Source organism: Pezoporus wallicus, unplaced genomic scaffold, assembly GCF_028554395.1.
Source record: "Pezoporus wallicus isolate ANWC-B61680 ecotype Strahan unplaced genomic scaffold, APGP_CSIRO_Pwel_v1 contig_5787, whole genome shotgun sequence".
Taxonomy (NCBI): Eukaryota; Metazoa; Chordata; class Aves; order Psittaciformes; family Psittacidae; genus Pezoporus; species Pezoporus wallicus.
Window position 1 is genome coordinate 43,419 of NW_026637253.1, and position 27,719 is coordinate 71,137.

The following is a 27,719-nucleotide window of genomic DNA, read 5'->3' on the forward strand; positions in this document are numbered from 1 at the left end:
CGGCCGCTCCGCTCCGCGCCACCCCCCCCGTCCCTCCGGAAGAGGAGCGGGCTATGGGGGACGGGCAGGGGGCTCCTCGCCCGCCGCGGGGGTCCCGGGGCGGGGACACCCCCCGTTGAGCGCCTACGTGACGTCACCGCCCGCGGAGCCCCCCTTCCCTGCAACGGAAAGTTCAGCGGGGCCGGGGGGGGGGCGGTGCCCAGCGGCGAAGGGACCCGGGGGGGCCAGGCGGGACTTGAGAGTTCGCAGCCCCGCACTGAGTGGGGAGGGACCCGCAGCGATGCCGGAGATGGTGGGGGGGGAGGACGGACGGGACCGGGCGGCACGCTGCCGGCCCCCAAAACCGCCCCCTTCTACCGGCGAGCCTCGTATTGTTCCCGCTTATGCAGGTGCGGGCTGGAATATTTGGGAATGTTTTCCATCGGGGGAAGCGGGGCACGGAGCTGTGTGTTCGCTCGTCCTCCGTTTCCGTGGCAGGCACGGGTGGGATTCGCCCCCTCCACGATGCCACTCTCGGTCGGTGGACCCGCTGCCCACTCCTTTGGAAGCCAGGTTGCTGCCTGGGGACCGCGCAGCAGACCAGACCCGAATGGTTGGGCGACATCAGGATGGTGGTTGAGCTCCCTTTGAACCGGCTGCGATCCTTCAGCGTGTAGGGCTGCTTGTCTGCTGCTGAGGGGTTTTGGAGAAGCAGCATCTGTATTTCCCAGCTGTGGCTGTGCCATGGGGCGAGCAGTGGCAGTTCTGCCCCACCGGCTTCTGCAGGCTGCCGGCCTGTGGCTGCTGCTGCCCAGCGCATTGCCAGTTGTATTTTGTCGAGTGGCCGCTGTGCTGTTGGAACTGGCAGCCATTTGGTCACTGTGGCATCACTTTTGCACACTGCCTTTGCTTGCCATCGAGTTCTGCCTTGGTGGCTATTGTATGTTGCCTCAAGTTGCTTCTGAGATGGGCAGTGTCTTTCTTGCTGTTTGTCTTGGTGCTGGGGCTGCCTGGAGTTCCACAGCCAGTTACTTAGTTCCCAGGATGGCTACTGTAAGAATTTGTATTCCTTTTGTCTGCAGGGTCTATTTTGCAGTGCTGTGGTTCTTGAGGAGCAGCGTGTCCTTACCAAGCTAGCCACTCAGATCTGTTTTTGTTATCTCTGATTGTCTTGGGTGGATTACATGGGAACTGCTGTGCTTTCCAGCACAGAAAAAGTGAGGAAGAAGTAGCGGACCATTATCCTGTGGTGTGTAGCAGGAGAGCAGGGGGGAAGGGGTTGGAAATGCCATTTGTTTCGTGTCCGCCTGAATGGTGGAGCTTGGTTACACACCCTTCGGGTATGCCTATGCCTAAAGCGTTAGAGTTCAGCCCTGACTTCCCACCGGATTCAGTGTGTCAGCACATCAGCTGAATCCCACAATTGTTTGAGTTGAAGGCTGCAACCTCCTTTCTTCTAAGTCTTCTTCTAAGAGGGTGTTGTGCATCGCTGTTGTGCTGCACGTGCACTCCTGAGGGACTGGAGCTCCACGACCATCGTGACCATGGATGGATGCACGTAAATGTAAATGGTCAAATTGTTCACTGGAATGAATTTCGTCCTTCCCCGCCCCTGTTTCTTGACCAAATTGTTATTTTTGTTATTGCTATATTTGTTATAGGTGACTGCACAACCAGTCGTTAGTGTATTTCCCCAAGTTCTTGGGAATGATCTGGTCTTTCACACCAGGCTTTCCCAGTTGTGTTTCATGATGAAGCTTTTCAAGGATGGCCAAGAAGTGAACAGTGCAGTGCCATGGTTCTTGCTAGAAATCATAAAACCCCTCCAAACATTTGAAAATGAAATGTGCAGTGAATCCTAATGAAGATGATTAACAGGTCTAACCTGCTGCAGTGGCCTGCCTTTACCTTTCTTCATATGCATTTACCTCCGCCCCTAGATTTTGTACCCCTTGGATATCTCTGAAACCTTCAGGTTTGTCTGCACAAGGAATTACAGTAAGGTTTCTTGTTGGCATACTTGTGTTCCAAAATAATAATGGGCATGCAAGGGGTTATGATTCTGTAGCATAGTGGCATCACTAAAAGCACCCTGATATGTGTTTTTCCTCAAGAGGAGGAGCATCTAGTCCAGTTGCACTAGATGGTCATTGTAGGTCCCTTCCAACTGAAGTATTCCATTCTGTTTTTATTTGTAGCTGAAATCAATCAGGTAGGTTTTCTTCTTCCAAAAGCTCAGCCTGTGGCACTCCTTGTATACCCCCCTGGTACCTCCTGGAGTCAAGAGGAGCAGTCGCTGTGGAATACAGACGTGTATAGGGAAGGATTATTTATTTACTACATCTGAGGTGTAATACCTTTGCAAAGGTACTCTCTGAAACTGGTCTGAGCATTTATTCAATTGGGCCCCTCCTTAAATATGTACCTGAATGTTTACCCGCTCTTGTATTTTTCCTCTTTGGGTGTCTGCCTTTTTTTCTGAGGACCTGGTTTCCTCCTCTGTCAGGCTGTGTCTGCCCCAGTTCTATTGTTTCTTTCTCCCATTCTCTTCCAGACAAATAAACTACTTTCTTGCCTCCAGTAGATTTTCTGATCTCTTTCTTCCCCCCCTTAGGAGATGCTATGGAGGTATGAAGTGTATTTCCTGTGTTTATCACTCTGCCTCTTCCATCTGTACTTGTTGAGGAGTGTTACTCGTGAAGTACAGAATAGTAATGCAGTACAGATTTCTGAAAGACCAAAGGAAAAGGCAGCACAAGCTCCAAGTGTGTTTAAAAGTGGCAGCATCTCTGAAAACGTCATGCTGTTAAACCAGTGGTCTGTATTCTGTGCAGAATGAATTTGTGTGATCACTGCCCGAGCCTGGTCACAGCGGATGGGTTAACATGAACATGAATTGCTCCATCTAAGTGCCTTGCTTGTTACTGAAGCTGCAGCAGTCCCCAAGACGTGTTGCTGGGTTGGCCAGGCACATGTCCCATTGCTCTTTGTGTCGCACTGAGCTGAACACTGGAGAATCTTTTGTCCTTCCAGTCATGTGGTGGGCAATTGCGAGCCCACAAGCCATGTCCTCGGATGTGTGTGGAGAGTGATGAGACAGAAGGGGATGCTTTCAGCTCAAGTACTTTGAGCTTCTCCTCTCTCCCTTAGTCTGGTTGGCTGATTTGGGCTTCCAACATTTTGGGGGGGAGGATCTGGCATATGTTAAGAAGTTGGACACAAGTCAGGTTTGTGAGGAAACAGTCGCTTCAGAAGCCTTGACTTACCTCCAGAACTCCACTAGTAGTGCTCCTGCAGAAATCTCTGACAGGCTGTTTTCTGCATTTGTTGTGGCAGCAAACACTGATTTGTTATTGTCTCCTGTAAAAATATCAATATTTGATTGATTGTTGTGGTAGTATTTTCACCTACAAACCAAAGGGTAATTCGGAGTCTTCTCTGAGCAATTTCAGCCGACGACGGTCTGTCTGGGCTTGGCTGAGGAAGGGTAGCTGGGTGCTTTCAGTCTTTCTTCATGTCTCTTCCACTGGTGACACCCTAGATCAATTTAGCTGGAAAATGTTAGTCTTGTGCTTCCCTCCCTTCCCGGCAGTTGGTGATACCCTGATTGATGTTTCTTCCACAAGGTCTCTCTGTGTTATAGATCACTTAAGTGAAGGTTGCATCTCTTTGAACAGTGGATTGGATATACTGTGTGTATATATATTAATGCCTGTGCGTATATATCACAACATCTATAATAGCCTGTATTATACAGTATATAATACACAATGTTATATCTTAAATTTTATGTTGAGATATATAACACAGTGTATCAGATACAAGTGTATCTACAGCGTAGTATTTCGGTTATACTACTGTTTTTCTTTCAGGCAGTGCAGTAGATGAAGTGAATTCCCTCAGAACTGTTCAGAGATGGCCAGACACATGAGGAGGGTCCACCCACTATAAAGAGTGGTTTATCCAGTTGTGATTATCCATCAAGCTTTCCTGCACCATTGCTTTCAAAGTACATTTTCACCCAGGTCTTGTAGACTCCATCACCTCTTGGCCAACCTCTCTATCTATAGAACTGCTAATGACTTTAGTATTGAAAAACGTGGTGTGAGCAACTGGGTGGTCCTCTCGTGCACAGCACATGGCAGGAAGTGTCACCTGGTGGTCTTTACAGAAAATATTAAAGGTATTTATTTTAGAATAGAATAAATAAAGCCCTTAAAGATTTCCAGGTATACATTAGATCCCTGGGCAAGTTTTCCAAGTGACTGCTTCCTCCTACTTTTCAGATTTTGCACGTTTTCTGTGTGGAATTTGTCTAGTTTCAGCTAGATCCATTGGGTCTTGCATGTTAAAGAGCCCTCTGCTGTCAGCAGCCTTCTCCCTTTGTAGTACTTGTAGGCCATGTTTAATGTGTCTTTTAACCTTTTCTGTGATAAGCTAAATATACTGGGCTTTTTAAGGCTCTTTCTGTAAGGGGGAGAGGAGATTCTAGAAATCCTTCTTTGTTCTATTTTGGTAGTTTTCAATTTGTCAGCATTTTTTTTGGAGTACACGAGTGGAAATTGCCCATGCTACTCCCATAAAGGTCACACCAGTCATGTATGTAGTCAGGTAAAAATGGTCTCTCTATTCCTCCTCCTGAAGAAGATTCCTCTCTATGCACCAGTGGTTTCATTCATTCAGGAGTAACCCCCTCAGAAGTCTTGTACTGGGAACTCATGTTCTGTTTGCTATCAGCTGTTAATTACAAGGTATCCTTGGATCTTCATCCTTGAAAGCATTCTACAGTCTTCTCTTCTTGATTTTAAAGGTCTTTTCCAGCCTTGTTGATTCCATGATGTAAAAATCCTCAATACTTTGGGCTCAGTCTTTGGGCTCAGGTGCCCACATGAGAGGTGGAGGCTGGTGTCTCTGATTGGTAAGGCAGGTTATATTATCTGGAGGTGGTAGCATTTTGGCATGAATTGCTTGCTTTGAATTCTCTTGGGGTCAGGGAGAAGTTTAGATACTTGTGACTTTTAATCCTTCATTGCATCATGACCAGGAAGACCTTGTTTTAGCCATTGTGTGTTCTGATTTCATAAAATCATTAGAATGAAAATCATACTTCATCATGAACTTGGTGAAATATGTAAGATAAAAACCTCTCCTTCCTCCCAAAGGTGGTTCAGCACTGGCATAGGTTGCCAGGGAGGATGGGGACATTCTGTTTTCTGAGATGCTTGTGACAACCTCACCTAGCTTTACAGTTTACTATGAGCAGGGACTTTGAGTGGAGACTTCCAGTGATCTCTTTCCATGTTAATCTTCATAGACACACCATTGGGTTTCCCCTCCCTCAGCCCCAGAGGTGAGAACAGAATCATCCCACTTCACCAGTTCTGTAAATCAAGGAAAAGCTGTGGGATCCCAGGCAAGGGAGTGAATCAAAGCTTATCAGTCTCAGGTCTGCTGGATGATTGTTTCTGTGCCCATCTCCTGGCATCAGTTCACTCCTTTACTTCTGGATGTGTCTGTTTGTCATCATCATGGTCAGATACTTGCCCTTTGCACAGATGGCACTTGCATTGGCTTTGCTGTCAGTCGCGAATCTCTAGAAACAGAATCAAGAGTGTCCTTGGGCACTGTCTGCAAAGTCACAGAATCATAGACTCATTTAAGCTGGAGAAGACATTTAAGATCATCAAGTCCAACAGTTAACCTAACACTGTCAAGTCTACCACTAAACTATGTCCCTAAAAGCACATCTTTCAAATCCCTCCAGAAGTGGTGACTCCACCACTTCCCTGGGCAGCCTGTTCCAGTTCTTGGTAACCCTTTTGGTGAAGAAATTTTTCCTAATATCCAGGCTAAACCTCCCCTGGTGCAAATTGCCCAAATGTTTGTTACTTGGGAGCAGAGCCCAATGCCCACATTGCTACACTCTCAGGTAGTTGTAGGAAGGGAGCGGTAAGGTCTCCCTTCTACCTCCCTTTCTCTAGACTGAACAACCCCAGTTACCTCAGCAGCTCCTCATGAGATTTGTTCTCTAAACCCTACAGCAGATCCATTGCCCTTTCTGGCCCCGCTCCAGCACCTCAATGTCTTTCTTGTAGTGAGGAACCCAGAACTGAACACAAGATTTGAGGTGCAGCCTCACCAGTGCCCAGCACAGAGGGAGTCACTGCCCTGGCCCTGCTGCCACACTGGTGCTGATACAGGCAAGATGCTGTTGGCTTGTGCTGCCTGGGCACGAGCTTCTTGTGTTCAATCAGTCAGCACCCCCAGGTCCTTTTCCATGAGCAGCGTTCCAGCCACTCTCCCCCAAGCCTGGAGCATTGCAGGAAGTTGTGGCCCAAATGCAGGACCCAGCACTTGGCCTTGTTGAACCACATACCACTGGCCTCAGCCCATCGATCCAGCCTGTCCAGATCCCTCTGTAAAGCCTTTCCCCCCTCAAACACATCAACACTCCGCCCAGCTTGGTCTGCAGACTTCCTGAGGGTGATCTCAATCCCCTCATCCAGATCACTGATAAACAGAACTGGCCCCAGAACTGAGCTGTAGGAACACCACTTGTAACCGGCCACGAGCCGGATTGAACTCCACACCTTTGGGCTCAGTAATCCAGCCAGTCTTTCACCCAGTGAAGCATATGCCCATCTAAGCCATGAGCAGCCAGTTTCTCTAGGAGAATGCCGTTAGAAACTGTGTCAAAGTCCTCACTGAAGTCCAGATAAACAAATATCCACAGCCTTTCCCTCATCGACTGAGTGGGTCACCTTGTTATAGAAGGAGATGAGGTTGGTCAAGCAGAACCTGCTTTTCATAAACCTCTGCTGACTGGAGCAGCAGAGAACCTGGCGGTCCTGTACGTGCCATGTGATGGTGCTCAAGATGATCTGCTCCATAATCTGCTTCCCTGGTCAGACTGACAGGCCTGGAGTTCCCCAGATCCTCCTCTGGCTCCTCTTGTTGCTGGGCATCACATTTGCTACCCTCCGGTCAACTGGGACCTCCCTGGTCAGGACTGTTGGTAAATGATAGGAAAGTGGCTTAGTGAGCGTTTGTGCCAGCTCCCTCAGTGCCCTTGGATCCCACCTGACTCCATAGACTTGTTTGAAGTAGTAGCAGGTTGTTGACTATTTCCCCTTGGATTATGAAGGCTTCATTGTGTTCCTTGTTCCTGTCTTCTAGCTCAGGGGGCTGGGTACTTGAAGAACAACTGCTCTGGCTGTTAAAGACTGAGGCAAAGAAGGCATTAAGTACTGCAGCCTTTTCTCATCCTTTATCACTTTGTTTCCTCCAACACTGAAGTATGGAGACTCTCCATAGTCCTCCCTTTGTTACTAATGTATTTATAGAATCATTTTTTTGTCTTGTTGTCTATTGTCTGTCTATGGCAGTAACCAGATTCTAGTTGGGCTTTAGCCCTTCTCATTTTCTCCCTGCATAACCACACAACATCCTTGTAGTCCTCTTGAGTTGCCTGCCCCTTCTTCTAAAAGCCATAAACTCTTCATTCCCCCCCCCCCAAATTCCAGTCACAGCTCTCTGTTCAGCCAGGCCAGTCTTCTTCCTTGCTAGCACATGTCTGAGCACATGGGGTTGGCCTGCTTCTGCACCTTTAAGATGTCCTTCTTGAAGAATGCCCAGCCTTCCTGGAGTCCTTTGCCCTTCAGGCCTGCCTCCCAGTCTCTTTGGGCACCATACCTGTTTGCAGACAGACTGAATTCTGTCTTAATGATTTGCTTTTGCCTCTGTTTTGCTTCAGTGATGGCTGGTTTTGAGCTTCACGGTATGGCCAAGGGTCTTCTCATTTCCATCTTCAAACTGTTGGTGGCCTTGTTATACCCATTTGTTCTTATACCAGCCTTCTCAGTTAGCTGAAATACCCCGTCTGACTGAACTTTTTAAAGACATGACAATGACTCTATTAGGTCCATCTAGTTGCAGCTTCAAACTGGTTTTGGCAGAGGGACTGCTATAGCTGGATGTGGTCTCTAGCCATTCAGAAAGCACCAGTTATTCTTTCTTCCATGAAATTATCGAGTTTCCTGGCAAATCCATGCTATCTTCTAACACCTGTAGTGTCCTTTGACTGGGAATTCTGCAGCCACCCAGTTCAAGAACACCTGTCTGGTGGTTGTTTTTGAAATTGTTTCCTTGTAGTGTTATCTGATGGTCCTACGTCCTTGTGCTGGAAAAGACAGTGGAAAATAATTTCCTACCTACCCTCTGCTTTTCCTGGTTTTCCAGTCCTTGATCACATACTCACTCAATAACTTTTTCTCTGGATGGAGATGTCTAATCTGCTCGATCATGCCTCTTCATTGCCCTTTCTAGCTCCTGTGGAAGGAGCAGAACTGCACACACATTCGAAGATGTGGGGAAGCCATGGGTTTGTGCAAGAGCATGATGACTTTCTCTGTTTTGTTTCCAGTTCCTTTCTCATGAATTTCTAGCATGTGGTTCAGTTTCCTGATGGCTGCTCAAGACAAAGGTGACATTTTCATGGATTTGCCTCTCCTATCCCAAGGGGATCACTCCTGAGTGAGGGTCCATCATTTTATATATGGAGATGGAGTTGTTTTTTTCTCTGTGTATGCACTGCATAATATTTATCTAGATAAAATTCATGTGCTGTTTAATTGCCTGTTATCAGTTGCCCACAGTCACTCTTGGAAAGTCCTTTTACAGTTCTCAGTTCTCATCCTTGTTATTACCATCATTAACTGGCTTTCATCAGCCACATAGATTTCCCTTTGCCCTTTTGCTGTATCCATCCTTGTTTTGCTTCTTTAGTATTGTATTCTCTTATCTCTTAAATTGTGATTCTCTGCGATACTAACAGTGTGTCCTAATGTAATGCCATTGCCAGGTAGGACATCATAGAATCACAGAATGGTCTGGGTTGGAAGGGATATTAAAGCTTATCCAGTTCCATCAGGAGGGACCCCTTCCGCTAGAGCATGTTGCTCCAAGCCCTATCCAACCTAGCCTTGAGCTAGGGATGGGGCAGCCACAGCTTCTCTGGGCACCCTGTGCCAGTGCCTCAGCACCCTCACAGGGAAGAGCTTCTGCCTTACATCCAATCTAATTCTGTCCTCTCTAAGATGAAAGCCATTCCCCTTGTCCTGTCACTACGGGCCCTTGTAAAATGTCCCTCTACAGATTTCTTGTACAGATTTTTTTAGGCAGTGGAGCTGCTTTAAGGTCTCCCCAGAGCCTTCTCTTCTCCAGCCTGAACAAGGCCAACACTGAGCCTGTGTTCATAGGAGAGATGCTTTAGCCCTCTGGTCATCTTTGTGGCCCCTCTTCTGCACTTGCTCCAGCAGCTCCATGTCCTTCTTATGTTGAGGACACCAGAACTGCACACAGTGCTCCAAGTGGGGTCTGACAAGAGCAGAGTAGAGGGGCAGGTCCACCTCCCTTGACCTGCTGGTCATGCTCCTTTTGATGCAGCCCAGGACCCGGCAGGATTCTGGGCTCAAGCACACACTGAGGCTGGGTCATGTTCACTTTCTCACCGATCAACACCCCCAGGTCCTTCTCCTCAGGGCTGCTCTCAGTCTGTTCTGTGCCCAGCCTGTACTTGTGCTTGGGATTGCCCTGATCCAGATGTGCAGGGCCTTGCTCTTGGACATTGATCCTTGTGAGATGCCATCAGGCTTTCTTCCACCTAGCCGGGGACTTCCAGCATTTCATTAATTCATAACCATTTGCAGAGTTTGATCCTTCTAGCTATTGGGCTTCCTTCCCTCTGGTTCTTCTCCACATACTGATTGCTTTGCCTGGGACTGAGGGCTCTGAGCCCTCAGGTGAATAACTTCCGTGTGTCAACAGCAAGGAGCTATCGTACATGGAATCACAGTCATAAGTTGCAACAAGGAAATTACAGCTGTTAGTGAGTGTTTCCACACTGGAATGGGTATCCCAGGTCAGCTGGGGAAGCTTTATTCTTTGAGATGTTTAGGACTTGTCTGGACAAAGCTCTCAGCAGCCCCATCTAGATACGGGGTCAGCTCAGCAGTGAGCAGGAGTTTGGAGCAGAGACCTGTAGCTGTGCCTTACATCTTCCTTTAAGTCCCTGGGCAATTAGGAAGTTATGTCTTTGAGTAATTTCCTTTGCGTTCCTTAGTGAAGGGGTATATGTGTATAAAAACAAGTGTCAGGTATTACAATAGACCCTTAAACCCTGACAGCTCCACAGGTGAGGTGAGCTGAGGTGTTCCTAATAAAGAAGATGCAGCACTTCTCAAAACAGTGACTATGGAGAGTGGAGTATCTTTCTTCTGCATGGTGCACCCACAGGCCTCCATCTCACTCACAAAGGGAAGAGCCCAGTGTGTTGCATTCTGTGATCCTCCACTGGGCTCTGCCAGCCTGTGTCTCCAAGAGATCCCGAGGCCTCCTCTGGGGAAATGGAATGATTCTTTGGAGATTTTTAAGCAAATCTGTTCCATACTTACAGTCACTTTAGTGTGCCCTCAGGAATCGTTTTATGATTAACGGGACCTGCTTTAGTACATCCAACCTTCATTGAGTGAATCAAACTTCAGTTTCATTTATGCCTGCCAAAACTAATATATTCTTTTATGCTGTAAATTAAGCTATTGTTAAATGCATGTTTTTTTAATTATTTATTACCTTGCTGTAGCTCTAATTGTTTTTACTTCACTCTGCTTGTCAGAAAAGACCTTTTTTTTTTTTTTTTTGCTCAGATCTGTTTTTCGTTGAATGGAGGTACCAGAATTACAACTTTCATGCTTAAAATAATGTTCTTACTCCTCATGGTTGTACAGAATTAAGAAAACAAAATGTTAATATAGACTTCATAAAACATAAACTGGCTTTGTCTTCCAAGTCTGCCAGCACTCTGCAGGCTTATTTTTAGTGCTCTGATTTGGCATCCTTTCCTGAAATGTGAACATTTGAGTTTTCCTTTATTATTTTACTAGGAAGGAGGAGCACCTAGGTAGCATGACAGGTGAGTTTGTCAACAGGTGCTGCTGACAGATAGGTCAACAAGTACGTATAAGAAAAGGATTAAAGCTCTTGGCTCAGTCTGAGTTCTTTTTTTGCATTGGAGGTATTATTTTAGGCATAGAACCATGGAATTGCAGACTGGTTTGGGTTGGAAGTGACCTTTTAAAGATCACCTTAGTCCAGCCCCCTGCCACGGGCAGGGACACCTTCTGCTAGAGCAGGTTGCTCCAAGCTGCATCCAACCTGGCCTTGAACACTGCCAGGGATGGGGCAGCCACAGCTTCTCTGGGCACCCTGTGCCACTGCCTCAGCACTCTCACAGGGAAGAGCTTCTGCGTAAGAGCTCATCTCAATCTCCCCTCTGTCGGGTTAAAGACATTCCCCTTGTCCTGTCCCTACAGGACCTTGTCCAAAGACCCTCACCAGGTTTCTTGTACAGATTTCTTTAGGCACTGGAGCTGCCCTAAGGTCTCCCCAGAGCCTTCTCCAGGCTGAACAAGCCCAGCTCTCTCAGCCTGTATTCATAGGAGAGCTGCTGCAGCCCCCTGATCTTTTTCATAGCCCTTCTCTGGACCCACATCCCTCTTGTGTTGGGGACCCCAGAGCTGAATGCAGTACTCCAGTTGAGGTCTCAGAGGAACAGAGTAGAGGGGCAGAATCACCTCCCTTGACCTGATATTAAATAGTATTGGTCCCAGTATAGACTGCTGAGGGACACCACTCATTACTGGTTTCTACTTGGACATTGGGCTGTTGACTATAACTCTCAGATGCACAGAGCCATCTATTCCATTCCTTATCTATCAAACCCATATCACTCCAATTTAGTGGTGAGAATGTTGTGTCAAAGGCCTTACAGAAGTCCAGGTAGATGACATCAGTACATTCTCCCTTGTCCTCTGATGCAGTTACTCCATCATAGAAGGCCACTCGATTAGTCAGTCCAAACTTGCCTTTGGTGAAGCTGTGTTGGCTGTCTCTAATCACTGCCCTGTCTTCCGTATGTTTTGACATGTCTTCCAGCAGGATTTGCTCCATGATCATGCCAGGCACTGAGGTGAGGCTGACTGGTCTGTAGTTCACAGGGTCCTTGTTACGTTTTAGCAATGGGGCCATATTCCCTTTCCTGCAGTCACTGGGGACTTGGCCTGACTGCCACGACTTTTCAGATATGATGACAGATGCATTGGCCAATTCCCTCAGGACTCTGGGATGCATTTCACTGGGTCTCATGGGTCTCAGGCTGAGAAAGTTGGGGCTGTTCAGCCTGGAGAAGGGAAGCTGCGTGGAGACCTCAGAGCAGCTTCCAGTATGTGAAGGGGGCTACAGGGATGCTGGAGAGGGACTCCTCAGCAGGGACTGTAGCAATAGGACAAGGAGTGATGGGTTCAAACCAAAAGAGGGGAGGTCAGGCTGGATATAAGGCAGAAGTTCTTTACTGTGAGGGTGGTGAGACACTGGAACGGGTTGCCTAGAGAAGTGGTAAATGCTCCATCCCTGGCAGTGTTCAAGGCCGGGTTGGACAGAGCCTTGGGCAACATGGTCTAGTGTGAGGTGTCCCTGCCCATGGCAGGGGGTTGGAACTCAATGATCTTAAAATCCTTTCCAACCTTAACTATTCTATGATTCTGTGACTTGTGTGTTCAGATTCCTCAGGTGGTCTCGAACCTTATGACCGTCTTACGAAGGGATTGTGAACCTGCTCCTTTCTTACATACACAGATAGATCTAAATCAAGAGACTTCATTCAGCTTGGATGTTAAACAAAAATGCCTGTATTTCAAAACTGCCTTTTATTTCATGTCATATAAATACATTTCTTCTCAACAAAATTTACCGAGTAATAAAAAGCTTGCAACTCCTGGGAATATTCACACCCAAAATAACATTAGCCCCAAGTGTTTGCCTGCTGCCATCTTGGTATTCAACCATTTTGACATCCTAATCCCTTTGCTCACACAATCATTTTTGCTTTTACAGTAATGTCATGCTATATGTACATGTCAAAAGACTGACAAAAGACTCTGACATGCATCCTGACCTGTTTGGTCATTGCTGTCTCACACTGTGCCCTTCCTCTTGCGTCTCTTGCTTTCTCCACCATGGCCTATAGAAGATGCCAGAGTTAAAGCATGAAGTTAAGTCATTAGCCATTGGGAGATGCTGTGATTCAGGTTGTCTGATTGCAGTATTTTAGATAAAACGTCATGTTTTCAAGGTGCTGCACAGTTGTTAAACTCCATTACATTTTGTGGAATATTCCCTTTATTTTATACAATGAGGGAAAAGGAGACAGGGATTAAAAATGTCTGGGATCATTCACTGGGCAGTATATGTGTGTATGTGTGTGTATATGTGTGTATATATATATATGCCACCTTCTGACCTCCCACCCACAGTACGTGTCCCCTGGCTGTACTGCTCCACTGCTCACCCCCTTCTGAGTGATCTTTACCCATCAAGAGGGATCCATTGGTTATCACCCCATCTTACTTTCAGAACACTTTCCAGCATCTGCAATGTGTTAGAAAGCAGCCGTGTTTGTTTCACCACCCTGGTTCCTCCCTCCAGTGCTAACCCATTGCTTTGCAAAAGGGGGAAGAGAAAAATCAGGATGGGAACACAGAGCTAATGAATTGCAGAGAAACACTCCTTTTAGTTCTTTCATCTTCTGACTTCCAAGTCTGCCTTTGCATGCCAAATGCTGTTCATTTTGGATTTCAGCAGTTCCCAACTGGAGAAAAAGAAGAGAATTGAACTTCAGAGCATTTGTACTTGGGCTGAAGGAGAAACAGTTTCACTGACTCCTTACTTCAAACTTGCTTTCTGTGGACTACGATCTAGTGGAAGATAACACTGGCTATGTCTCTAGTAACAAATGAAGTGGGCCCCAGCACTGGTGCGCACCACTGTCTGTCCATTAGGATGGTGTTCCTTTGTATAGTCTTCGGTCTGTCCCAGAGAGCACTGTCCTGGATGATGCCTGAGCATGGTGTAGGACTTAGCATAGGAATACACTGATAGCCAGTGGCCAGGTTAGATGTCCCGTTTTGGAGGATAGGAGGATTTTGCTATCTGGGTGCAAGCTGTGTAATGCCAGTCACCCCCAGGACCAGACAGTAGGCCCTATCCCTTTTGTTTCAAAGTGCAGATGCTGTCAGACTGCTCCTTCTTGCAGTATTTGTGGTCCTGATGGGTGGCAGAGCTTTTGCTTAATTTTCTTTGAGACTGAGTGATCCAGCCATACACTTTGACATCTTCACCTCCAACTGGTGCATGGTCTACCAGGCAGAGCTTCAGTGGAGAGAGTAGGCTACATCAGTGCTATTCCCTTCCACCCCCAAATCATTGCTGACTGACTCAGGGCTCTCATGTCATGTGCCAGAGTCGCATTCTGCTTGGTGCACCTCCCGTCGTGCTTGGACCAGGTCTGAATCTGCCTGGGATTGCTGGGGCATTTCAGTTGGAGATCAAGAATAGCAGATCATAAAACCAAGCAGATGTTCGGTTTGTTTTCTTGGGTGGCCTTTTGTTTGCTCGTTTGGTTTGGGTGTTGGGTTTTTTTGTTCCCAAGAGAGGAGTAATGCAAAAGAAGGGGAAGAGACCATGGTAACTCTTAAGTCCTGATTCAGTCCTCACTGAGATCAGCTGTCAAATGTCTGCTAGCTAAAGACATGCTGCTGAAGTAATGGTGGTGCTAGCTCTGAAGCAGCCTTCAAATCTCCCTTCTCCTGTCACTGGCCCCAGGGAGATCTAGTTGACCTTAGGTGGCTTTTAACCTTCTCAGGCAGACTGGAGCAGCCTATCCTGGCGCTTGCTCTGCCATTGAGCTCTGGCCAAAGTGAAAAAGCCTTTCAGCCCTCTGTGGATTTGGGGCACGACTCATTTATCATTTACAGTGCTGGCCAAGCCCCCAAAACCCGTCGTGGACAGCTTGGTTCCATTCCCATTTCTGCTGCTTCTCTTGCCATTTAGGAAGGTTTATTTTCTCAGGCCCTCAGTCCAAGACATCAGTCAGTCTTCAGTCTGACTTGGCTGCCCTGAGCCAAGCACAAACATCCACCCAGTGTTCTGGATAGACCAAGGGTATATGCTTAACTTGAGTGCATCTCCTTTGAGATGGACCTGACTCTGGTTTTGTTACCTGTGGAGAGTTGCTTCATACAGTAGCCTGGGAAGAAGAGAACTTAACCTGCATCCCTCAGCAAAAGAGGATCTGGAGCCTCCTGTGAGCTCCTGGCTGCCTGTGCAGGACAGTCCACCTTTGGCAAGGAGAACTGCTTGAAGCTGGGGGAGAGGAGGAGCAGGATCCATTTTGGATCCCATGTGGGGATGCCTGTTGAGTGTGTGTTGCTTGGAGGAGACTGCACCAGAGCTTACAAGAGAATATGGAGGGGTTTGGGCATGAAGCCAAACCAAGCTGGGTTGTACAAAACGCAAAAAGCAAATAGCCGTTTGCAGTGCCTCATAATGCCGTTAAACCTGTAAAGGGCTTCATAGGGCCAGGAAAAGGTTGTCCCTTTGACAGCAAACCTGCCAAATGTCTCATTTCCTTTCCAAAATCACAGAGCCCTAAGAACTCTTCAGAGACGATTACAGGGATCTTCAGTGATGGGAAGGGTTAGGTGTGACTTTGTTAATTGTCAAGGCTCACATTGCAAGCTTTTATTTCATAGATGTTAAAATTAGAAGGCAGTGTCGTGATCCTCTCACCTGCCCCCTGACATAACAGTTGCTGTACAGTGCCTAGTAATGTGTGTGTCAGTTCTGGGACGTGTTTTAGCAAAGCATTTGCTCTCTTAAGTGATAGAAACTTCTGCCCCAGTGGTTAATTCTGCCTACTGAATCATGCCTGTTTGTGTCTGCCTTTGTTTGGTGCTGCATATTCACTGGTTGACATAAGTACTGAGTTGGTATCTCTGTTTTTAAAGGGAAGTTTCAGTATGTGGTTGGCCACAGATGCTTCTCTGGGAAGAAGACCATAATTATCATACCAAGGTTCCTGGAAAGCTGAAGTGAGACCCGTGTGCTGTGTTATGATGCCCAGTTCTTTGGTGTGGGAGGTGTGGGTAGCACATAAAGAGCACTGACATATTGGTAATGCACCATTGCTGCTTCTGTGTATTCAGAGCTGAGCTAATACTCGAAGGTTGCCAACGTGGCGTGTGTTGAAGCTGAGTTAAATTAGGATAGCCTGACTTACATTGTTTGCTTCATGTGAGAGATGTTAATTCTAGATGCTTATCTAGAATAGCATCGGTGTAGCCAGCTGAGTTAGCAACCAAAGGCCGTAGTGAGACAGAAATGGAAGGCTGCAAAAGGTGTCAGCTGGGAGGGATGAGGAGAGTGCTCTGCCTCTGGCAAGTCAGCTCTAAACCATCCTGAGCTAGTTTTCTATTAAGAAAGAGGTCTCCATTAATGAATTGTTGTGTGTGGGAATTAATGCAGGATGAGTCCCCTGTGGCTTTCACAATGAGGGTCAAATAAAATATTAATGAAATTAACACAAACAATCCCCTGCTCTTCCCAAGTACTTTTCCAATGAGTTGCTCTGAGCATTGGTCAGGGAAAATGTGGAGCCACAGAAGAAACAGGTCAGTGTCATTACTCCCTTTTCCCAGGTAGGGAGATGGAGGCAGTGGAAGGCAGTGACCCTGGGGTCACACAGTCCAACAGCAGGGCTGCACAGGAGGTACAAGAACTCTGTCTGTTGCCTTTGTCTTGATCCCTGGTTTCAGTTCCCTTCTCAGAAAAATGAGAGTGCATCCAGACTGCTCCTGCCCTGGCCAGGTGGAAGCTGATGTTTCCAGGTCTGGGATGGCCTTTAGGAGTCCCAGGTTGGAGATATTTGTTGACAAAATTTCTCCATGCTTCCAGATCAGAGAATATAACCCAGGAGATGTGTTGCTTTAGTCCTGATGCCTCATCCACAGGACACGTTTCCTTGTCTTATACATTGTCCATTCGAGAGGCCGAGTATAGGACAGGCTGGGGAAGGACAGTTTCTTTTTGGTTAACCTCTGTGCAGTGCAGTGCAAAAGATCTCAAGCTGGGTGGAGCCAAGCAAACCAGCTTCTGGAGCATCATCCCTGAGTCACTTCAGTCCATTTCCCAGGCTAATACAGTCGCGGTGCTTTCATACCCTGAACTAGGAACTGTGTGGTGTAACAGGGTGTTAAATACCTGCAGTGCTTTTGGACATAGCACAAAGTTGTGAATTTATTCAGAGGTATCTCAGAACTCTTCCTACTGCTGCAAAGTGTTAGGAATGTACCCTGCATCTCTGAGCATGACCCTGTTTGGTACACTGAGACACAGTCCAGTGTATGGAGGAGAATGAGACACGGGCAGGCACTTCAAACTAAACAGAGCTGATTCTGCTTGTGTCATGTGAGATTAAAGCTAAATACATTTTCTCACAGCTACTTGGGTACCTTGGGCATTGAACAGCCTAAGCAAGCCTCATCATCAGACTGCGTAACATGCCGGTGTGTATATGCATGTGCATATGCTCTTGAGAGGGCAGGACTGTGTAATACCCCCTGAGCAAAGGCCACTGGGGGCTCATTATACAGAGCTAGCTAATGACAGCACACAGCCAGCTAAGGGTAGTGTAACTTACTTCACTGACAACAAGTGCAAAGAGGAACTTAGGAAGTCAGAACTCCCATGCCATTAGGAATATTTTAAAGCACTTTCCCATTATTTTTTCCTCTCTCTTTCTGAAGATCCAGTAAAAAAAGGAAATCAAAACACTGAAATAATTCCAGAGGCCAGTTAGCACCCTGCTAACCATTCCCCCCTGCTTCCTCCAGAGCACTGTGGGGCCCTGACTGCCTTGCACTAGGTGGGTATTCTTCCAAGCAATTGGAAATGAGATGTGGCAGTGGCCAGATCTTTTCCCCCACTCCTGGGGAAGTTTATTATGTTCTTGGTAAAGATGCTTGCGTCTGTAGGTGATAATGAAGGAAACAGTAATAATTTTGTCATGTTTCTATAGTAAACCACTCTGTGTTTCTTCCCTCTCACCTGCTTGTCTGCTTTTCAGGATTCACCAGGACCTTCTTCCTGAAGAACCGCTCTTCCCAGTGTCTGTGTCCCCAGGAGCAGCTGAAGGGGGTCACGGAGTGATAAAGATTTATGTTTTCATCAAACCGGGCCAAGGAGAATGGGGGTCCCACACCCAAAAGAATGAAGACGCGACAGAACAAGGACTCAGTACGTGAGATGGGAGAGGGGGGTGGGACACCAGAGCCAAGCCTTGGTTTGGGACTGAGGCTCACAGCAAAGAGGGTGGACGTGAGCTTGGTGTGTTGCAGTGCCAGGGGTTCAGGGGCTTTGCGAGGCTGGGGACAGGGCAGGGTGGAGGGAGATACAAAGCAGGACTGATCCAGTGATCCCTCTCGTAGATGTCAATGCGGAGTGGACGGAAGAAAGAGACTCCAGGGCCCCGAGAGGAGCTCAGGTCACGGGGCCGAGCTTCCCCTGGGGGTGTCAGCACCTCCAGCAGTGATGGCAAGGCTGAGAAGTCCCGGCAAGCGACAAAGGTAGCGTGAGTTAGTGCCTGAGTTGGGGTGCCCCAGCGCTGCTCAGATGGTGTGGGATCCATCCAGGGATCCAGGGAAGCAAACCAGAAGGGATCCACCAAGGATCCATGCTGGGTTAACTCTCTGGAAAGGAGGGGATCCCTCCTTCATCCTCAGCGTCTTACGCTTCCTGCCAGCTCCCAAGCACTGGTCTTCAGTCCCACCAGCCCTTTTCAGTGCAAATTTTTGCCCTAATCCTCACTCACTGTTCCTCTGCTAAGGTCTTCAACACAAGCACCACGGTGGCTGTATCTGGCTTGCTGCAGGTTGTGTTCCCTTATGACTGTCCACCTCCCTGTTGTCCTCTCCCTTGCAGAAAGGCCGGGTGGAGGAATCCTGCGCCCCGAAGGGCAGCAAGCAGGGCCGAGCAGAAGAGATCTCAGAGAGTGAAGGGGAGGACACCAATGCTCCCAAAAAAACCAAGACCGAGGTGAGCTCTCCCATCTGTGGCTGCTGGCGCGTCCCAGGTCTAGGGCAGAGGAGTCTCCTGCTCCCTACCTGTGCATCTCCTCCAACCTAAATGGCATCTGCCTGGATACAGAGCTGCCACCGGGAGCAATGACTGAGCAGATAGAGGCTCTCTCTCTCTTTTGCCTTGCCTACAGGGAACTGCCACGCTCTGGAAGCTGGGCACATGCCCTGACTTTCCCAGCTCAGTGGCAAGAACCTGGCTCATGCACACATGGTCTGGGAGGCCACATAATGCCCCTCTCCTCCTTCTCCCTACTTCAGGAGTTGCCCTGTCCTCCATCCCCGTCTGATGTTGACAGCCTCGATGGCCACAGCTTCAACGATGAGATGAGCAGTGACCCTCGGGACATTGACCAGGATAACAGGAGCACCTCGCCCAGCGTCTACAGCCCTGGCAGCGTGGAGAATGACTCCGACTCCTCCTCCGTGCTGTCCCAGGGGCCGTCTCACTCCTACCACCACCCTCCACTCTTCCCACAGAGCCCGCCGGTAGCTCCCGCTCCTGACAGCCTGCCCCGTCCACCCGAGCCCAGCTTCGGGCTCCCGGGCGAGGTGCACCCCCAGGGACCCCCGGCGGGGAGCTACCACTCCCAGCTGGATGGCCAGCCCTCACGCCTCTTCCAGGCTCAAGCCCCACAGACACCCACATCCTCCTCTGCTGCCGCTGCCCCTCCTGCTCCTCCTTCCTCCTCCTCCTCCTCCTCTTCCTCCTCTTCCTCCTCATCCTCCTCCTCCCATGCTCCTCTTTACCCTACAGCCAATGTGGTCCAGGTTGGGACCAAGATTCCCGGTGGCGTGGGGGGTCTCCCCACACCGGGGGTACGCGAGCAGACCCTCGGTGCCAAGCACAACCCGCCACCCACCACCCCCATCTCTCTGGCGTCAGTGGTTGGGGGGCTCCCCCCCCAGAAGACGCCCCCAGCCAACCCTCCAGCCGCCCCCCCTGCTTCGGCCCCTTCCTTCCCCCACGTCTCTGCCAATCTGCCTCCTCCCCCAGCCCTGCGCCCGCTCAACAATGCTGCGGCTGCCTCCAGCTCCCCGGGCATGGTGGGGCAGGCCCTGAGCACCCATCTTCCTTCGCCCCACGGCATGGGGCAGGACAAGGCACCGGCCCTAGCCCCCTCCCGCTATCCCTATGCCCCCCCACCGCTGCCACCCTCGAGCTCCTCAGCTCAGTACCCGCAGCCCTCCCCGGCCCAGCCCCTGCCCAGTTACAGTGCTTCCTATGGGCACTCCTTCCCCCCACCCAGTGGCCTGTCTGTGTCCAGCCAGCCCCCCAAGTACACCCAGCCCTCCCTGCCCTCCCAGCCCGTCTGGAGCCAGGGGCCACCCCCCTACAGCCGCCCCTTGGGCAATGCAGGCTCCCACCCAGCTGCCCCCTTCCCTGGCCAGCCCCCCCATCACCAGCAGCCCCCCCAGCAGCATCACCACGGGCATGGGAGCGGTGGGGGGGTCTCCCCAGCAGCCGCAGCTCCCCCCCAGGCCCCTGGGGGTTACCCCCATGGATTGGAGTCAAACAGCCATCATCCTTCCCATGCTACCTATGGGCTGCGCCTCTACCCTCCCCACAGCCAGGCTGCCTACAGCCAGGCTCCCTCAGCCACTGCCGCTGCACCCCCCTCTTCCTCCTCCTCATCCTCCTCCTCTTCCTCTTCATCCTCCTCCGCCTCCTCTTCCCAGGGAAGCTATCCCAGCATGTGCGCTCACCCGCCGGGCCAGAGTCCTGCCACCTACACCTTCCCCCCGCCGCCACCCCCCTCCCCTGCCCATGGGGCTGGCCCTCCGGTCACCTCTACTGCCACCACCCTCTCCACTGTCATCGCTACCATGGCCTCCCCCTCGGCAGCCCCCTACAAGACAGTCTCACCCCCGGTACCCCCGTCGGCTGTGGTCCCCTATGGAAAGCGGGCGGCCTCGCCTGTCCCCACCTTCCAGCCCCCGGTCCCCTACAAGCCAGGGTCCCCCCCTGCTTCCTCAGCTGCCCCTTTCCGAGCAGCCACCCCTCCCGGCTACCGGGTGGCTTCCTCCCCCGTGGCAGGGGGCTATAAAGCCCCCTCGCCTGCCCCCTCTGCCCCAGCAGCCCTGCCGGGGAGCATGGCCGCCCCGGCCCCCCCTGCGCCCCCGCTGCCCCTCAGCGCTGCACAGATCAAGCAGGAGCCGTCAGAGGAGTACGAGCCCCCCGAGAGCCCCGTGCCGCCGGCTCGCAGCCCCTCGCCGCCTCCCAAGGTGGTGGATGTGCCCAGCCACGCCAGCCAGTCAGCCAGGTGAGGTGTCCCTGCGCTGGGGAGGGACATATGGGGCAGGGAAAGGGAGGGCGCCCCAAGCGTGGGGTACACCTGCACCCTTTTGCTTTTTCCGTGATGCTCTTCCCTTTCTTACACTTTTGGGCTTGGTTTTATCTGCCCCGTCCCCATTCCTGCCCTCCAGCCCCTTCTGCACTGACAGGCTTTGCCTCTTGCCCCTAGATTCAACAAGCACCTGGACCGTGGCTTCAACTCCTGCTCCCGCACGGATCTGTACTTCGTGCCCCTCGATGGCTCCAAGTTGGCCAAGAAAAGGGCAGACTTGGTGGAGAAAGTGAGGCGAGAGGCTGAGCAGAAGGCACGGGAAGAGAAGGAACGGGAGCGGGAGCGGGAGAAGGAGCGGGAGCGGGAGAAGGAGCGAGAGCTGGAGAGGAGCGTGGTAAGTCTGGGGGTCCCATTACCGATGCTTGAGGACCCCCTCGGCTGCTCCCTGACGCTGGTGTCTGCTCTCTTGCAGAAGATGGCCCAGGAGGGCCGGCCGGTTGAGTGCTCATCCCTGGGGCCGGTCCCCCACCGCCCCTCCTTTGAGCAGGGCAGTGCCGTAGCGACTGTTCCCCCATACCTGGGTCCTGACACCCCGGCTCTGCGCACCCTCAGCGAATATGCCCGGCCCCACGTCATGTCCCCCAGCAACCGCAACCACCCTTTCTATGTGCCGCTTGGTGCAGTCGACCCAGGCCTGCTGGGGTACAACGTCCCGGCCATCTACAGCAGTGATCCAGCGACGCGGGAGCGGGAGCTGAGGGAGCGGGAAGCCCGTGAACGAGACCTGAGGGACCGGGACCTGCGTGAACGTCTCAAGCCCGGCTTTGAAGTCAAGCCAGCCGAGTTGGAGCAGCTCCACGCCGTGCCAGCTGCTGCCATGGATCCGTTCCCACGCCACGGCGGGCTGAGTCTGCAGACAGCTCCCGGCCTTCATCCCGCTTTTCCGTTCCACCCAGGGCTGGGCCACTTGGAGCGGGAGAGGCTGGCGCTGGCAGCCGGCCCGACCCTTCGTCCCGACATGTCCTATGCCGAGCGCTTGGCAGCTGAGCGCCAGCATGCTGAGCGGGTGGCTGCTCTCAGCAATGACCCTCTGGCCCGGCTGCAGATGCTCAATGTGACACCTCATCATCATCAGCATTCCCACATCCATTCCCACCTCCATCTCCACCAGCAGGATGCCATACATGCAGGTGAGGACCATGGTGAGGGTGCCCTGCACAAAACCTCACTCTTCCTCCTACTGTGCTCTCCTTGCACTTCCTCCCTCTGGCCCTGGGGAAGCCCAAAAGCTGCAGAGACTTTCAGGGCCCAGATCCATCACTTCAGCCAGAAGAGGTCAACATCATGGTCATTCACTTTTGCCCTAGCTCCCGTCCCACCAAAGACGTTGATACCTGTTACAAGTGTCGGGGCATCTGTGAGTTTGCTGCTTATAGGCAAGCAGAGTTGTTTGCACTATGTCCTTTAGTTTTGGATCTCTGGGGATGCAATGTCAGTGCTAGGGTCCCTCTGCCTACCTGGGGGCTGGTGCTGCTGCGGAGTGCATCCCTCACACTGTGGTCTGCAGAGGGAGTGGGAACCCTCCTAAACAGTGGGTTTCATCAGTATCCTTAGGACTAATGAAATCTTGGTTCTCCAGTTTGCTCCTGTGGCTCTTTCTGCAGGTGATGGGATGGGATGGGACAGAAGGTGGACTGATTGTAAGCAGCTGGAGACTGATGTCCTTCAGAATTGAGGTGGTGATCCCTTCAGTTTTCCCCTCCTCAGGAAAGCAAAATAAAAGGAAGTTTAGGGATGAAAAGCTCAGAGAAGCAAAGCCCAAACTACAGTGCTAGAGGGAAATGTGCCATGCCTGTGTGGGTACTGTGAGTGGTCAGTGGGATCTGGTGGCAGAGACACTTGACAGACACCCACTCTAAGCAGCTGCAGCTACTTGGAGATGGCATCAGGTGCAAATCAAGCTCGTTCCCCCCACGCTCTGGAGCTGGGCTCCTCCAACCAGCACTCTGGCAGTGAGTCCAAAACACTGGGAAGAGCAGTTTTCATGTAGGTGGTACCTTACACTGCAGCCTTAGAAAGCACTTGCAAACGTGAGTGCCTGGCATTGAGCCTCTGTGCTGGGTGAGATCTGGAAATGGAAGCACCCAGTCTGTGGAGGCACGTGAATGACAGCCAGGCTGGCAGATAGGCACAGTACTGGGTATGGACGTGATTGGAGAGCAGGTCCTTGCAGGATTGACTTTATGAAGCAGTACTTCTCCCTGAGGAGTGTAGGGACAGAGCTATGCCAGGCTGGTTCACATGAGATTCAGTGCACTAAAAAGAGTAACATTCAGAAGGACACGGTACTGTGTTTCTAGCCTTGAAATCATTCCATCCCTAATGCACTCCAACCCTCTCCATGTCTGTTTTGTTGCACCTTTCTGTGTGTGGCCTCTTAGAAAGCATGGGACAATTATCTTGTGGTATCTTCTCTTCCCAGCCTCAGCCTCTGTTCACCCTCTTATTGACCCACTCGCCTCGGGATCACACCTGACCCGGATACCATACCCAGCTGGAACCATCCCAAACCCTCTCCTGCCTCACCCTCTACATGAGAACGAAGTGCTGCGCCACCAGCTTTTTGGTAGGGGATGCTCACAGGGACTGCTGGTCTCCTCTAAAGAGTCTCAGCAGAGCTCCAAGGGTCAGGGTGGTTATGAGAGGATTACAGGACCGAACTGAGGTCTACTAAACAGATCCTTGGCATGGCATAGAACGGGCTTACACTATTTGGTGAGCAAGTCCTGCACATGAACAGAGCTGGAAAAGCATGCGCAGTAGGGTCTTGACTGAGCTGGGGGGCCATGGATGAGGAAGGAGCCATCACACTAACCTGTTTATTTTATGTTTCATCTTTGGCTGCAGCTGCACCCTACAGGGACCTGCCGGGCTCCCTCTCGGCACCCATGTCCGCAGCACATCAGCTCCAGGCCATGCATGCGCAGTCAGCTGAGCTGCAGCGCCTGGCTCTGGAACAGCAGCAGTGGCTCCACGCGCATCACCCTCTGCACGGCGTGCCGCTCCCGACGCAGGAGGATTACTACAGGTGCATGGATCTGCTCTCTCCTCACTGTGGGGTGGGTGGATGCGCTGTCCTCGCCAGAACACCTTTGGGCCCAGGGAAGCATTGCCTCTGAAGTGAGTGACCGAGCCTGAGCCCACACCCAGGAGCAGGGATCCGTGCCCCAGGGGCACAGCAGTGGGTTGGCTACCAGGAAGGTCATTCTTGGCAAGTGGCTGTTCCATGGCTAATCTTGTGTGGGGTCTCATCTCCTCCCCTCTGGGGACGGGATAAACTGACATGTTGCACCCATGCTAACGCAGTTCCCACTAACTGATAACCCCTGCCAAAGTACCAAACATTTGCGAGGGTTGGATGCTTTTGCCAAGATGAGGCTTTTACAAGTGAGAGAGAAAGATGTGCAGTGGTTGTTCCTTTTCAATAGCATCTCCTTCTTCAAGGATTTGAAAAACCCTCCGAGCCAGTGGTGTTGTGGAGGTCTGGACTAACAGAAGGCAGAAGGAGAGCCTGAATTGCCTTTTTTCTCAATCACCTTGTTCCTCTTCTTTCTTCCAGCCACCTGAAGAAAGAAAGTGACAAACCCCTTTAAGCGGACTTCTACTGTGGGCGTGACATCATCATGTCTTTCTCTCAAGAGGAGCAATCAATCAACCAAATCCTGGGGGAGGGGAAGCTGCAGTGACACATCCTGATCCCACCATGCAGCAGAGTGCCAGAGAAGACGGACGAACAGTACAGGATGGCATCCTGGGAGCAGAGAGCAGAGGACAGAAAATGGGGAGGGACTGATACGCCACTTAACGGACATGAACTGATCGGTACGTGATTTCAGCAGAGCTCTGGAGGAAATGGCATCAGCATTGCACAGAGCTCAAAGCGACAAAGACATGAATTCAGGGTGGCAGCAGCTCCATCCTTTGTTTCGGGGGAACAGTTGCATTAAATAAGAAGCGCAGAGCATCGCAGGACTTCATGTGCATGATGCTGCCACCTTTCCTGCTTCTGCGAGGAGGAACTCAACCCAACAGCCTTTTTTCCTCACACCCCACCCCCCTTTAGGTGTAAGATACTGCTTAGCGATATGGAAAAGCAATGTGGAACTTTCCCCCATTAGCTGGGGTGGCTTCCTGCTCTCCAGCATCCCATCCGATGCAGAGCCCGGTCCCAGCCATCGGGGTGCAAAGCACCGCAGACTGTTTGCGAGGTGGTGGCTGTGCTTCCCCACAAGGTGCAAAGCACTGGGAGGCTGTTTCCCAGACCACAGTCACCACCGTGATCCCCCCAAGTCCCATCGGGAGAGCCAGTGTGGCCCAGAGCAATGACACTGCGTCCTTGGGACTGTCTTGAAGATGATGGCTGCCCCCTTTCCCCTCACCCCTTCTAATTGATGTACTTTTAAAACTCATGCACATCCTGTTAGACGTGGCAGTTTTATGTAGCAACTTGTGATCCCCTTGCCCCCTCCCATCCCCGCGTGCGTGTCTGATTTCACAATTGTATCTCTTGATTGGTCCCCATATATATATATATTTACTTAATTAACCATTAAAAGGAAGAGAAAAAAACCAACCAACAACCCAGCTATAGAAAAAGAAACCACCCGAACAAAGTTCCCCACGCACTCCCAAGCCCCGACATGCATTCTAATAATTTATATATATAAATATCTATATGAAGATCTTAAAAAAGAGGGGGGGAAAAAAAGGATCAAAAAAACCCTTGCAGAAACAGACTGCGTTGTGTTCATTTATTTTCACCGGGGCCAGGAGCGACCCGTGCATGGGGCAGACGCTCGCTCTCTGCAGGCAGGGGGTGAGCCCCGGGGATGGCAGCCGGGGCCGGCAGGAGGAGCGGGGGGGGGGAGCCGCTGAGCACCGGCCTGGGCCGGCGGGGGAAGAGCCTGCGGAGGCGTGGCCGGCAGGGGGTGCCATGGCAACCCCCAGCCCTCTCCGCCGGAGGGGGCGGAACTTACGCCGCTCGGCACCAATGGGAAGCGGTATATTTGCATACGACCAAGGCGGTGAGTCCGGGCCCGGCTTTTCGCCGTTGTCGCCGATGCGGGGCGGGGCAACCAGGCGGGACCGAAGGGGGAGCCGTGCGAAGGACGGCGTGTTGAGGAGCGGGCCGGGCGGCCCTCACCCTCGCCTTGGGGCGGGTCGGCGCCAGTGGGGTGCGGCGCTGAGGGGGGAGCTCCGCAGTGATTTCAGCTCTTTTAGTATTTGTCTAGCAGGTTTCCCGCCCGCGGGAAGCCACCCCCACCGGTGCAATGACAGAGCGGAGAGGGGCCGGGCCGCGCATGAGCGGTGTCGGGGTAGAGGGGACGCGGCGCTCGGGAGGGTGGAGCGGTAGCCGGTCCGCAGCGCCCCATGGCGGCGTCCGCGCCGGCCCCGGCGGCGCCGCTGAGCGCGGAGCAGGCCAAGGGTAGGTGAGGGCCGCAGGAGGCTCCGGGAGCGCTGCGCTGCGTTGCGCTGCGCGGCGGTTGAGTGTGCGTTTGCTTTCCGCAGCGGTGCTGGCGGAGGTGATCAAGGCCTTCGGTGCGCCCGAGAACGCGCAGCGCATGGAGGAGGCGCGGGACAACGCCTGTAACGACATGGGCAAGATGCTGCAGTTCCTCCTGCCTGTGGCTACCCAGATCCAGCAGGACGTGATCAAAGCCTACGGCTTCAGCAGCGACGGCGAAGGTGGGTAGTGCCCCGGAGCGCCGGGCCCGCCGACGGGCGGCCGCCTCCGTCCTTCCCAGCCCTTCTCTCGCAGGGGTCCTGAAGTTCGCCCGGCTGATCAAGTCGTACGAGTCGCAGGACCCGGAGATCGCCGGCATGTCGGGCAAGCTCAAAGCCATGTTCCTGCCGCCCATGACGCTGCCGCCGCACGGCGCCGGTACCGGCGGAGTGGCCACCTCCTGAGCCCGGCGACCTCTCCTCCAGCCCCGGCGGGCCGCGATGCTCGGATGCTTTGGAGCAGTCGAACGGGGGAGGCGCTGACCCGACAGGAACGGGGCGGTTTGTGCCTGCTTGTGTGTCTGCTCCTGAATAAACCATGTCTCGAAGTTGCCCTTGTTTTATGAATGGACACAAACTTAGTGGTGTGTTTGGGGCACAGATGCCTCTCCCTGGTGCAGAAATGGTTACAGAAGTGCCTGCCTTATGCCTGACAAAACCTGTGCTGGTGCTTTGAGGGGCCTAGTTGTACCTAATTCTGCAGAAAGGTAATCATTTAAGCAAAGTCTTAGTGTGAAGCCCTGGGACTTGATGTGATATAAAATAAAGTGACTTTATTTTCTATTTCAGCGGTGCTAAGCCCTGTCTGGAGCAAGCTTTGCAAATGTGTTATCTGAAATGCACTACCTAATGTGTCTGTAAAACA

At 51.4% G+C, this 27,719-nt stretch overlaps 2 protein-coding genes and 1 non-coding gene across 3 annotated transcripts; all 3 read left to right on the plus strand.

The window, feature by feature from the left end:
* CUNH12orf57 (chromosome unknown C12orf57 homolog) lies at window positions 1-27,402 on the plus strand. The gene is made up of 4 exons (XM_057404443.1): window positions 1-5; window positions 26,705-26,777; window positions 26,861-27,037; window positions 27,111-27,402. The coding sequence occupies exons 2-4, from the start codon at window positions 26,723-26,725 to the stop codon at window positions 27,257-27,259; spliced, it is 381 nt and encodes a 126-aa protein (XP_057260426.1). The 5' UTR covers window positions 1-5; window positions 26,705-26,722; the 3' UTR covers window positions 27,260-27,402.
* Window positions 18,017-26,086, plus strand: ATN1 (atrophin 1). Its single transcript, XM_057404432.1, has 9 exons — window positions 18,017-18,165; window positions 18,357-18,494; window positions 18,850-18,963; window positions 19,266-21,268; window positions 21,470-21,686; window positions 21,765-22,482; window positions 23,775-23,918; window positions 24,200-24,380; window positions 24,912-26,086. The coding sequence occupies exons 1-9, from the start codon at window positions 18,088-18,090 to the stop codon at window positions 24,943-24,945; spliced, it is 3,627 nt and encodes a 1,208-aa protein (XP_057260415.1). The 5' UTR covers window positions 18,017-18,087; the 3' UTR covers window positions 24,946-26,086.
* Window positions 26,552-26,610, plus strand: LOC130596662 (U7 small nuclear RNA). The gene has a single exon (XR_008971579.1). It is a non-coding gene; the product is annotated as a U7 small nuclear RNA (small nuclear RNA).
* Window positions 27,403-27,719: the final 317 nt, after the last annotated feature.

What these genes read in the sequence shown, in the direction of transcription:
- ATN1 (XM_057404432.1), top strand. Translation starts at nt 18,088, where the DNA reads ATGTTTTCATCAAACCGGGCCAAGGAGAATGGGGGTCCCACACCCAAA. An exon ending in CGCGACAGAACAAGGACTCA is followed by an intron (nt 18,166 to 18,356) that starts GTACGTGAGATG and finishes TCCCTCTCGTAG; the next exon opens with ATGTCAATGCGGAGTGGACG. An exon ending in GCTGCGCCACCAGCTTTTTG is followed by an intron (nt 23,919 to 24,199) that starts GTAGGGGATGCT and finishes CTTTGGCTGCAG; the next exon opens with CTGCACCCTACAGGGACCTG.
- CUNH12orf57 (XM_057404443.1), top strand. Translation starts at nt 26,723, where the DNA reads ATGGCGGCGTCCGCGCCGGCCCCGGCGGCGCCGCTGAGCGCGGAGCAG. An exon ending in GAGCGCGGAGCAGGCCAAGG is followed by an intron (nt 26,778 to 26,860) that starts GTAGGTGAGGGC and finishes TGCTTTCCGCAG; the next exon opens with CGGTGCTGGCGGAGGTGATC. An exon ending in CTTCAGCAGCGACGGCGAAG is followed by an intron (nt 27,038 to 27,110) that starts GTGGGTAGTGCC and finishes CTTCTCTCGCAG; the next exon opens with GGGTCCTGAAGTTCGCCCGG.